Raw genomic sequence first — 12,899 nt, forward strand, 5'->3', positions numbered from 1 at the left:
GGCCAAGGGGATATGGGAAGAGAGGAAAACTGGCCAGGAAATATTATTCTGTGATTCTTTATGGTTAGATGCAAAGAAAACCTGATCAGTTTAGAAAAAATCTTCCTAAACCCTAAAGCAGATTATTTATTTATTTATAGCTCAACATTCTCCTAATATGAATCCTAGGCAGCTCACATTATAAGTGAAAACAAAACACAGTTGAAACAATGGATCATATAAAAATTATAAAACATTAAATAAACAATCATATTAAAAATATTAGGCTGAGATCCTGCATGGCAGATATAGCTATGATCCATCTTCTGATCCAACTTTAAAAACTTATCTTAATGGTCTGAAACCAATCAGTTACGATACCTCAGAAAAGAAATGACAGGCAATCCTCTTGTAGATGTGAAAAATATCAAGAAGATGATCTGAAGTATTTTAATAAAAAATAATGTGAGCATTTATTTGTATAAAACTTATAAAACCCTATTATTTGAATTTATCTAATGGATGCACAGTTTACAATTTTACATTTCTTGTCCTCTTTTTAATGAGTAATGCAGAAGAAATACTAAAACATTTACTGGTTTATTTATATCCCAGTGAAAACTAGGGAATAATTTTGATTTATGTTCAGCAATGATATTTTCATATACTCATAAAAAAGATGATTGTACTAAAGAAATTGAAGCAAATACATTAATTCACACAATTTGAAATTATGATGGAGATATAAAGTGCTAGTAGGAGACACAATATTTTAAATGTAGACAATCTCTTGGATTGCCCTTACTGCACATTTTTCATACAGACAAGAAATGGTGTTGCATAACTTCTCTTACTCTGTCTTATGGAGACCTGTACAGAGCGTGTCCCACTTAGGATGACCCATCACTCATGTATAATGTGATACTTTATCACACCTTTATTTTCGCATCCCCAAGCAGGCAAAAATAAGAGATTTTGTTTTTGTTTCTACTGTTTGCAATTGATTTATTCATTTACTTCATTGTAGAATGTAGATACAAAACCAAGTTAATATATACAGTCGTTCCTCCATTTTCGCAAGGGATCCGTTCTGGACCCACCCCCCCCCCCCAAAAATGGAAATTCGCATATATTCAAAGCCCATTAATTATAATGGGTGCATGCACCATTTTAATCTCACCCCACCTTGCCATCGCAAATAGCGAGACCATGGACTCCAAGTTCACAAATTAGAAGGAACTGCTGTATTTGTCATTTTCTTTACTACATATTTTATTTTATTTTAGCTGGGCTTTATTTAGGCTGTCTAGTTCTTTAGGTTTTTGGAATTCCACAGTAGGGATCTGTCACAACGTAAGATATCCTTTTTGGCATACCAAAAACTGCAAAATAATTTGTGGACTATTCCTAGTTTCTTCAAATAATTGTTAAAATTATTCAAATAATTATGAATATTATTATAAATAATATGGGCTGGCATTCAGCTTGAGATTTATGTCTTTATTAATGCTCTTACTTGTGCACAAAACTGAATTAAGTAATTTCACAATGTCTGTATTCACCTGTCTGTATTGCTGTGACATTACAATGTACAGGCATCTGTTGCACACTGATAGTCAGTGGAGTGACTGATACATCATGGCCTGATGCACAATGGACAATTCACCCTGGAATGATCCCCAGTGTGCATCCAGATACCATCTAGGAAGTGTCAGTGTATAACGGGAGCATCTGATCTATATCAGAAGTGCCCAGTGTGCATCAGCGCACTGTTATTGGTGCCCAACTGCCTATCTTCATAGTTCAGTGATAGGATTTTGTTGCATTTCTGAAGAGTAGCAATTGTTGCACCTTCAAATTGTTTCTGATTTATGGTGACCCTAGAAGAAACCTGTTGCAGGGTTTTCTTGGCAAGTGAGAGAGTGTGACTTGCTCAGGTTTACCCTGCAGGTTTGCAAGGCTAAAAGAGGACTCAAACCCTGTTCTCTTGAAATCCTAGTTCAACACTCAAACCACTGCACTGCACTGGCTCATGCATTCATAAAATTATGAAACATAACTGTTATGTAGGATCTCAGCCATTATCTTTTGTCAGATTTTGTGCCATCATTCATGATACTATTACTTCTTCTTTTCTTCTCCTTGTTATTGTGTGCCTCCAAGTCATTTCCAATTTATGCCAACCCTAAGGTGAACCTATCATGGGGTTTTCTTGGCAGGACTTGTTTAGAGGTTTGTCATTGCCTTCCCATGAGGCTGAAAGAGTGTAACTTGCCCAAGTTCACCCATTGAGTTTCATGGCCAAGAAGGGAATTGAACCCTGTAGTCCAACACTCAAACCACTACACCATGCTGACTCTTGATACTACTATAGTCAGTTGTTAATTATCAATATCCTCCTACAACGTTTTATACTCTTTCCTCCTTACAGTGTTCTCAGAAATTTATAGGGTTGCGCTTTCTCCTGTAATTTATAGTTTCAAAGCCTAACCTCCTGTCAAAAAAAACCCAGACCATTTTCCAATAAAATGATGGTTTCCCTACATACTCTCTCTATAGCTAATGACATTTGTGAGTTTCAGCATGAATATCAGTCCCCAGACCTTTCTCGGGCCTTCTTTTATTGATGGGAGGTCTCTGTGCATCCATTTATAACTGATTGCAGTTCTAGCAGCTATGTATTCTGGCCTGACAAGTGCTTAATTCTGACCTGCCATTCCTTTGCAACCCCAAGCTGGGCTACAATTAAGCGTAGTTGATGGATGGCATTTGGCTTGGTGGATCACAAAATGTACAGACATACTGCACAATTGACAGAAGTTCTGGGGAAAGGACATTCAAGAAACATGCAGGACCACAACAGTTTATTTTTAGGCAAAAGAAGCGGAAAACAGGAAAAGGTTGCTTTATATTAGATCATGTTTCCTGTCTGTCAAGATCAACAGGCCAGTTTAGAAATAGTTTTAGGAACTGTATGGTCCCACAGAAAATTTCTGAATTCTTGAACTATAACGAGTGTTTCTTGTGAATTTCTGTGATGATGAACCATTGAAAAGGATATGTTTTCTATTGACCTTTTCATCTCCAGAAAATTTGATATTTTTTTTCTTTTGCATGAATCTACCACCCTGAGTGTTTGCTGCTATTACTCTGTGGATTGCAGTTTGAGATAGCCAGCTGCAAATAGCAGATAGCAGCATTCTGTCAATTCTTTGTCCTTCACGCACATTGCATTTTCATCTGTAAAGCTAATAGTGCAAGACTGAACCCAAATGTAAAGGCCTAAATATAATTCTCTCTCTCTCTTTCTTGCTCTCACTCACTCACTGTCTTTAAAAAAGCTTTGCATTACAAACATTATGAAAGAACAGGTCTTAGTTATTCTCACACTTACATCACCCTTAGATTAAGGAAAGTATATATTTGTATAACTAGAGAGTTAGCTAAAGTGTGCCATAATCTCAGTTTTCCCTTACTTTCCCCTCAGCAGTGGGGCAATATTATTTCCTAGATATGTGGTTCTCAGCCAGAGCTAAACATACCCTGGTAGAACACAGAAAAGAATTCACTGTCCCTCAAACTGATGTTCTCCAACAAGTATGACATGCCATCTCCTACCAATAGCACCTAACCAGCATTTGGGGGAGGGGGGCAGTTTGCAACTTTTTCTCCAGCTACTTTTTGAATCCCCCAAAATTTATGTTCTGTTTTGCACATTACTTCAGTAATGTGTTAAAAGGGATGGGGTTAGACTGTTAATCTCATTTGTAGATCTGAAAATGAGTCCCCATGATTTTTGTGCTAGCATCTATTTGTTCATTTAATTTCTGTGGAATCACTCCTAGCATAAGCCACTCAGGTATACCAAGGGGGGCTATTTTTTTTTTTCAATTGCTCCAATTGTTGTTGTTATCTGCCTTCAAGTCAACTTTGACTCATGGTAACCCTGTGGATGAGACACCTCCAAGAGCCCCTATCTTCCATTTCTCTACCTACTTTATGGCCAAAGTGCATCAGCTTCAGTTTAATAATCTTGGCTTCTAAGGAGATTGCTGGCTTGATCTGTTCCAAGACCCATCTGTTTGTCTTTTTGGCTGTCCATGGTATCTTAAGCACTCTTCTCCAGCACCACATCTCAAATGAGTTATTTTCCTTCTATCTACTTCCTTAATGTCCAGCTCTCATATTCATACATGGAGAATATGATGGCTTGGACGATTCTAACTTATGTGCTCAGTTGTATATCTTTACTCTTCAGGAGCTTTTCTTGTTCTTTCATAGCTGCTGCTTCCCATTCCTTATCTTCTTATTTCTTGACTGCATTCACCATTTCAGTCAGTAATTGATCCTAACTATGGGAATTCTTTAACTGTTTTGATTTCCTCATTGTATAATTGGAGTTATGTATCTCCTCTGTGGTCGTTTTTGTTTCCTTTATGTTCAGCATTAATCCTGCCTTTGCACTTTAATCTTTGACCTTCTTTAGTAACTGTTCCAAGTCTGTGATGTCTTCCACCATTATTATGATATCATCCACTTGCCTTAGGTTGTTGGTGTTCCTTCCTCTTATCTTCACTTCTTCTTCTTCTGGTTATGGCTCCGCTTTTCTTAATATGTATTCAGCACATACACTTGTCCCTCCATATTTGCGGCTTTGACTTTTGCAGATTTGATTAATATGCTCTCTCCCTCGGAATCTCTAGGTCCTCCAGCAAAAATTCTGCTGGAAGTTCACCATAGAGTTGCACTGGAGGACCTAAAGATTGTCAAGGAAAAAGCAACATGGGTCATACAGTATATGAAATAAAACATGTATGTGAGAGTCAGGGTGACTCAGCAGAAGCCAATTGAGAACCACACAGGTGTAAATGGTAATACAATTAACAAGTCCTGAATGCCAAGGACAAGAAATGTAAAGTAGATAATTGGACACACCTGACAATTGTTAAGTGGTCAAGGCTGAGATGATGAAATCATTAATTGTAGGATGAACCAAGAGAACCAATGGAAATGGTTGTGCACGCCCACTGGGTGGAAACAGACAACAGTGGGTGGTACCATGCATTGACTATAATAATGACTATGCATCCCAATGTATTTTGTGGGTTGTAGTAGTGGTAGAGTGGATAGTAGAGTGAGGAGTAGTGTATTGTTGTGTTGGATAGTTTTGGAGCTGTATATATTACAATAAAGTAGATCTTCTATATAAGACTACTGAGTCGTCTGGTGTCTTGGGTGAAGCTACAAGAACCAGCTGGATCCTGAAGAAGAAGGGTGAAGACTTCTGTGGAAGCAAGAGTGAGAAGGCTTGGAGAATTTGTCAGGGTCTTCAGCCTATTCTCTGTAACTCTGCTAAGCTATAACCACTGGCCAAAACTGGTCAGCGCGGTGCACAACCAGGTGGTGAGTTCCAGGCCAGAGGTGAAGAGCCACAACTCCCATCATCCCTGACAAAGATTCCTAGAGAAAACACTTTTCTAGGCATTTGTAGGTCCTGCAACATGATTCTATGGTCAAACTAAGGCAGATGTTGGCCGCAGAGTACTGCTTGAGGACCTAGAATTTCCTAGAAAGGTGTTCTCTCAGGTTAAAAAGGTACTGCTTATTTGCGTGTTGTTGTTTTTTCACTTTCATTGGGATCCTGTCCTCCTAACCCAAACAAATGTGAGGGAGAAGTGTAAATTGAACAAGTAGGGTGATAAAATGCAGCCTTGCCTGACCCCCTTTGCCTATTGAGAACCACTCTGTTTCTCCAAATTCAGTTCTGACAGTGGCCTCTTGTCCTTGGTACAGTTTTCTCAAATTGTCTAGTGGTAGCACACCCATATCCATGTGTGTGTTCCATAGCTTTTCGTGAGCTATATAGTCAAATGTTTTGCTGTAGACAATAAAACACATGCTGATTTTTTTCCTGGAATTATTTGGTGTGCTCCATTAGCTATTGTACTGTATGTTTGCAATGTGGTCCCTTGTTCCTTTTCCTTTCCTGAATCCCACTTGTTCCTCTGGGATTTCCCTCTCTATGTATGGTTGGATTTTGTGTTGCAGAATTTTAAACATATTTTTCCATGTGTGTGAAATTAAAGGTCCTATAATTGCTGCATTCTTTTGTATTTCCTTTCTTGTGTTTTGGGAAATGTATTGATCATTTCCAGTCTGTTGGTCTGTTGTTTTCCATATTTGTTGGCATATTTTAGTTAACACTAGAGTTGCTTCTGTCTGTCTGCATTGTACACGTCAACTGGGATATCATCTGTTCCTAGTGATTCCCTCCCTATTTTTCTTATTACATCTTCACTTTTTAAAAAAAATGTGGTTCATCTTCACATGGCTCTTCATTCTATGTTTCATGCATTTTCTCATCTCTTTTATATAACTCTTCGATGTACAGTGTACCAGAGTAGTATCCACCTTTAATTAGGCTTTGCTGCCATAGTTTTATTCTTCTATAACTTATAGTCATTTCTCTTAATCTTCTGCCCAACAGTTTACTGTTGAGAATCACTGGCTTAGACAATAGTACAATTCTCACCATAGAATTGCCCTATAAGTACTCCTGTCGTCCTCCTGGCATCCTCTTGATGGAGTACAACATTATAAATTGGATTTACACTATCACAATTCACTGTTTTAGCTATTGCAGTGATCACCTCCACAACCTCATCTTTTCTCAGTCCTCTAAACTTGGCCATTTCCTGGTCAACTGAGAGCAAGGGAGTAGCAGACAAGCATCCTGCTATTTTCCTGTAGCTGGATGCAGAGCAGTGACATCACCTGCAGAGACCTCCAGAGGTCCTTGCAGATACCTGTTGCCGCCACTGTGCATCTGCATGAAAACAGCTGCTCTCTCTACTCTTCATTGACCATGAAATTGCCAGGTTTGGGGGGCTGCAGCTGAGAAAAGATGAATCAGGGACTGGATGTAACTAAGGGGCAAAACAGACCACCCTGATATTGTGGTGTCCTGCCATCCCTTTCAACACCAGATCAGGGCTGTGGCAACTGCATGCCCTGAGCTCGATCCGGCACTTTGTCAGCTCTAAAAGAAATGGCAAAATGCCATTCCTTTTAGAGCTGGCAAAAAGGTGCCTTTGTCACCACCGTGGCACTTTCTGGTGCACCTTTTGACATGCATCACCTGAAAGGAGTGCCATGGTGCCACCCGCTGTGCATCGGAGTGTGCATTGTGCAGTCACCACACCCCCATTCCACCTCAATGCCGATGTTTCTAGCTCAGTGGTTCCCAACCTTCCTAATGCCATGACCCCTTAATGCAGTTCCTCATGTTGTGGTGACCCAAACCCATGAAATTATTTTTATTGCTACTTCATAACTGTAATTAAATAGGTCCTTTCCAATGGTCTTAGGCGACCCCCATGAAAGGGTCATTCGATCCCCAAAGGGATCCCAACCCACAGGTTGGGAACCACTGTTCTAGCTGGTCTGTTTTGCCCCTAGGTTTCCCATCCAGTCCCCGACTCATCTTTTCTCTTTTGTAGCTATGTCTCCCAATGCAAGATTGTAGCCCATATTGTCCATCTTCATAGCACAAAGTGATACACTGCAATGCTATAAAAGCAATACATACCTGGACCTGTGCAGCAACTGTGGTGGAGGGTATTCTTTTGATGGCCTCTGTGCCTAGACGGCAGAGAGTTCTGTTTGGTGTGTAGTGCCAGGATGCTGCATGTTATGGGGCAGAGCCACACTCTTGGCTACCCCCTCACAGGCCATTTTTGATCATCACAGTGTGGTGTAAACTTTACTGGTTGCTTTGGGGCCAGGTAGCAATTTTCTCCCCTTTACCCACAGTTTTTTGTTTACCTCATATGAGGGATTTTGACAATTGGCTCAGGATAGGCTGTCTCCAGCAGGTAGAAGGAGGAGAATTTAAGAATTCGGTGTACATTTTGGCACCCTTTTGGTGAAGGGTAGGGCTCTCGAACTCCATCTTTGGGTCCTGGTACCTGAGAGTGGAGAAGGAACCTACCCTTTGGGCTGATCTGAGGATTTACTCTCCATAAAGTTCCATAAAGTCCTTGGTCTTGGTTTTCCCTTCCAGTAAATGTCCAACTGGAGAGCCCTCAGGGGCTCATATGTTTCAACCAAGGGAAGGCTGAGTAGGTAGTCTAGGGTTGACACCTGACTTCAACTGCTCTCACATCAGGTTGCTTCATCTTCTTGCTCCTTTACAGGTTCAATTCCAACTTAAATAGGTTCTAGGTCAAATAAAGTGGCCCTTATTTAACCCAAATTTCTGTGTCTGGTGTAATTATTCCATGGTTAGATATCAAAGGCTATGAGGTCAGGTGGCCTGTTGCAACTTTGCCTGTTTCCCAGTTAGTGGTTATTAAGGTCCCATATGAACTCTTTTCCCTTTCTCTTCTTTTGTTTAGATCTGTATGACTTCAGAAGAGGAACATGATGGCTTTATCAAAGTATGCAGTGGGAAGAAAAAGGGATTTGTTCCCATCGACGTCTTAGAGAACATCTGATTTTCACCTGTGCAATCACTGCAGTAGTGATGCTTTGCTGAAATAAGGCCTGTCTGCCTCATCTTGCACTGTGTCGACCCAAACAAGCTGTCTTGCCAGTGACTTGGAAAATCCTGACACAACCACAAGGATCAGTGATATCAGACATCTACCTTCCTCTCAGACAACAGAAGATGAGTGATCTACAACACCTTGCTCTCACTGGAAAAGAACTAAGCAAGGGTAGTATGATTCTTAGGGGAGGGATGGATTCCTTTTGTTTTTACAAGACAGGCAGAACATTAAACTGGATGATTTTTCTGAGTCAGGCTGCTAACTGTTATCCTGACAGAAACAAACAGCTAATCCGGAAATTTGTATCCTTTTCACATGTCTTAAGAAAACTGTTTGGGACTTCTTTCTCATTTGAAGTGTGATTGAAAAGGCAAGGATTCTGACCTTTTCCTTGTACTTCTGCTGCTTGATGCTTGAAATATATAGTGTGAGTCTGGTCTTTAAAATGTTGTCAACAGTATTAGCGAATCAGCATAATGTTTGGTTCTGATTTTTAAAGTTTTGTGACAAAGCAGTTTGGGTGAACTGTACTGAGATCACTTTGAGAAAAATACTACAGCCCCTGGACTAATTTCTTTGTGATGTTTGATTTTTGTTACCATGGCGAGCTTGTACGTCCTTTGGATTCCTTGTACACAAGCAAAGATTTTAGCACATATTGGATGTAAATGCTATTAAAACAGCTGATGAACAAGCACTGTTTCTCTAGTACAGGTGCAGTTGAAAGTCCCTACCTGATCCCTACCAAAAGAAGAAAACTACCCGAAGCAAGGAGCTGGATTGCAGACATGCTAAAGAAATTTTCTATTTTTCTGATATTGTTTGAGCATATTTTATATATGTGTGTATGTGTAGCATGGTCCTGTTTATATGACAACCCAGTTCTTTTTCATACTGGGGTGGGGCGGGGCATCCTACTGATGAAAAACATTGACTGGAAGCAAAACATATTGAGCTAGCATGTTTATGAATGAATGCAACGACATTCAAATGTTTGGCAGGTTTAGTTATTTGTGGGGAAACCAGCCACAGAGCTAAGCATGCTAAAGCCTATTGCCTTCAGTAGTCTGAAGTCTCCCTGGGTTATGTTAATTGCTACTGGTAGAAACTGCAGCTGTAACACTAGAATGTCATCCCCACTGTGATAGTCTATTTGAAACCCAAGATAATAGACACTCCAAGATCCAGTTAGGCTTAAGTGACAGTTCTTGTTTCATTTTCTCCATCAGGGGGACAGTGAGGTTTTTCAGGATCTGTTGTCGTAAAACAAGGACAATATGGAATGTGAGGCCTTCCAGATGTTGAACTACATCTCCCATCAGTTCCCACCAGTGGATATAGTTTTACACACTGGTGGGAGTTGCAGTCCAACAATAACTGGAGACCCATATGTTCTGCTATAAATGCTTGTTAGGAGCACTCCACTGTAGGGACAGAAACAGCAACAAGCAATTCACCGATTGCCAGATGCTCTCTATTTTAAGAAGGTTTCAGATCCTATCTCTTTAATTGTCCAACTGTTTCTTTTATGTAATAGAACAAAATGAGTGGAAATGAGTGGAATAAAGTTATATTTGTTTGCAAGTCTTGGGTCCCATCTCAAGAGAAAAGCAGGACATAAATTAAATAAATAAATCAACAATGCCCCTTTTCTGCAGATTGACAGAATCAGTCTCCTACATGTAACAGCTCAGGAGAAAATAAAGTGGGACCCCTATCACACTGCAATTCTTTGGCATGCCACCAAGCCAAAAGCAGTTTTGTTGTATTAAGTAGATAAATAATCAGGAGGAGAAAGATAGCACATGGCCGTACCCTAATCCCTCCTCTGTCTTCACCTCTTGCCTTGCACTCCAATCTGTGGCTGAATCCCAGTGTGCTTTTGCTACCAGAAATGGTGCAGTTGGGAAGTTTCAAGCCCATAATTTCTATTAGCAAAGGGCTGTTCTGTCTACCACATATTCACTTCTTTAGCTTTTAAACCTGCAGCTACTTTTGCCGACACAGAAAATGTTGGCTGTCTGCCTACCTGCCTGACCAGAACCAACAGGGACTGTTTGTAGGGTGACAGGTCTGGTTTGATTAGCCTGAAGAACTTTGCTTCTCTTTAGTTACTATATGAGGTGACATTGGATAATGCAAACCACCGTTCCATTCCTTTACTAACTCTTGGACATATAAATAAAGCTACACCTGAAAGAAAGAAAAATAAGTTTCATATCTTAGAAGTTTTTGTTGTATACCTTTTTTAGTAGAAAACAGGTTTTAGAAATATTTTTGCAGTTCAGTTCATTTTGCAAGGGATAGCCAAGCAACATGGCATAGAAAATCAGATTCATTACGACAAAGCAGAAGAACAGCAACATCAGCCCAGCATGCATTATGCCATTGCTATATTGGTAATGCAATGATTTAAGATGAAGGATCCTGAAATGTCTTTTGGAAAATGAAAACAGTACTATGGTTAGCATTTTTTGTTCTTCAAAAACTAGATAAAAGCATCCATCCATCCATCTGTGCTACTGTTTACTTGAATGCAACATACTGTGATTCTGTCCTATTTCAGTTGCTTCTGTTATTTCAGTTTATCCTTCAGTCCTGCCTCTTAGGATCAAGATGGATATTAATTTCAATTCACAATGGCCTTTAATCAATGTCTCATTTCTTTTGATACTAAGCAATAAAACAATAAAGTGATTTTTAAAAGACTCCCTGAGTTAGTCATGTGGTACTGTTATAAAACAATTCATGCCTCTGTTATAAAACTAAACTTTGATCTTTGCTACTGTCACCTTTGTTGTTGAAAATAAGAAGACAAACACACTTCACCATAATTTATCAAAGAGTTTACACTGGTACTTGTCTTTAATGTTAGGCCCTATCTTAAGCAATTCCCCAAAATGACAGCACCATTTCTTCTCTTAAATTCTAGTTGCCTGGAGCCAAATCACACATCATAGCAGTCCCCATTCAGTCATCTCTTAAATGTGCTTTCTTCTTATCCTCAGACAGGAACACAGGGGAGAAATACTGTTAAAAGTCTATAGTGCTACCAGCAGGCTTAAAGACTCCTGTAGAGGTATATTGTTCTGACTCAAAATAGGCAGCTTCTACCAAACCCAGTAAAGCATTGGATGCCATTACAAACATTTTGACAAGTATGTGTAAACAAGAGCCTGTGTGTTGTTAGCCTATGTGTCTGGGGCTTGTAGAGCCTGCACTGACAGTTGCAAACTATCTTTAATTTGGGGAGTGTTTAGCTTGACTTGTGAGAGGGGTAACACATGCAGGAACAGAGCACCAGCCATACCAGTAATAACTGATAGAGGCTCCAGAGATGGAGAACTACATGAATTTTTATTACAAGAAATGTAAAAGAGTACACATACTAGAGTAAATTCACTCTCCCATACAATATACAGAGCTAACCAAATCTAGGAAAATGAAAAGGGAGAGTGGGGTTTTAGGGTTGCATAAGGGCATATATCTACCAGTCCTGAAGATATGGTTCATGGAAGGCAGAAAAGCACGAGCATCTTAAACTTAGTGCATGGAGCTTGAGGAAAAGGAACGAGGTGGAATGGAAGGGAATGAAAATGGGGCAGAATGGGGGAAAACGCATATCACAAGAGAATGCCGCCAATGTCGCCAGGAGTACCCAATCCATTCCCCATCCGTCCCACATCAGCCGATTTTCACAAACTATTCTGAACAGTTCTTGAAAATTCTGTACTGTTCCCCAAGCCCCATGCGATACATGAGACTTAAGTAAGCAAGCAACAGACCAGGGAATGGCAACTCAGACTGAAGCCTGAAGGCAACAGTCACTGTGAAAGTGGGGGGGGTGTCAAATGGCAGAAAAAAGATTAAGTTTTGGGGTGCTATTTAAGACATTAAAAGCCAACTCCAATTCATAGAGGTTCTGTGGGAACTAAATGCTTAGTGGAAATTTTGTTTTAATATTCGGAAGATGAGAGGGGTTGATTTTGATCGATAATGTTTCATGGATTTTACAAAACCTATACAAGATCTGAAGTCCCCAAGAATGAGAGAGCAAGAAGGTGTGTTTACGAATACACAAGAGATGAAAGTGAGATTCAGGTCTTGTTTGATCTGGATGAACTCATATTTTGGCTTTCACTTTCCATCAGAAATGCAGAGTGGGGCTCCTCCATCCAGCAGCTCCTCCATCCCAAACCTTTCCACATCCCCACACCTTTCCACATGGCTGGGTCTAAGTGTCATGCACACTACTGATTCTCATGCTATGTATGCTATCACAACCATGTCCACTCATGTTGGCACCTAATGACATATCAAACTACATCTGAATTAATAAATATATGAGGGGATGTCCAGATGCTTACAGTA

General features: G+C 39.9%; 1 protein-coding gene across 1 annotated transcript in view; it reads left to right on the forward strand.

The window, feature by feature from the left end:
* The window catches only part of STAC (SH3 and cysteine rich domain), an 81,739-nt gene extending 70,503 nt beyond the window's left edge, over positions 1 to 11,236 (forward strand). Inside the window, exon 13 of the mRNA XM_042472257.1 lies at positions 8,376 to 11,236. Coding sequence (XP_042328191.1) covers positions 8,376 to 8,474 — 99 coding nt within the window. The 3' untranslated portion in view covers positions 8,475 to 11,236. The remainder of the gene's footprint in view (positions 1 to 8,375) is intronic.
* Positions 11,237 to 12,899: the final 1,663 nt, after the last annotated feature.

Source organism: Sceloporus undulatus, chromosome 6, assembly GCF_019175285.1.
Source record: "Sceloporus undulatus isolate JIND9_A2432 ecotype Alabama chromosome 6, SceUnd_v1.1, whole genome shotgun sequence".
Taxonomy (NCBI): domain Eukaryota; kingdom Metazoa; phylum Chordata; class Lepidosauria; order Squamata; family Phrynosomatidae; genus Sceloporus; species Sceloporus undulatus.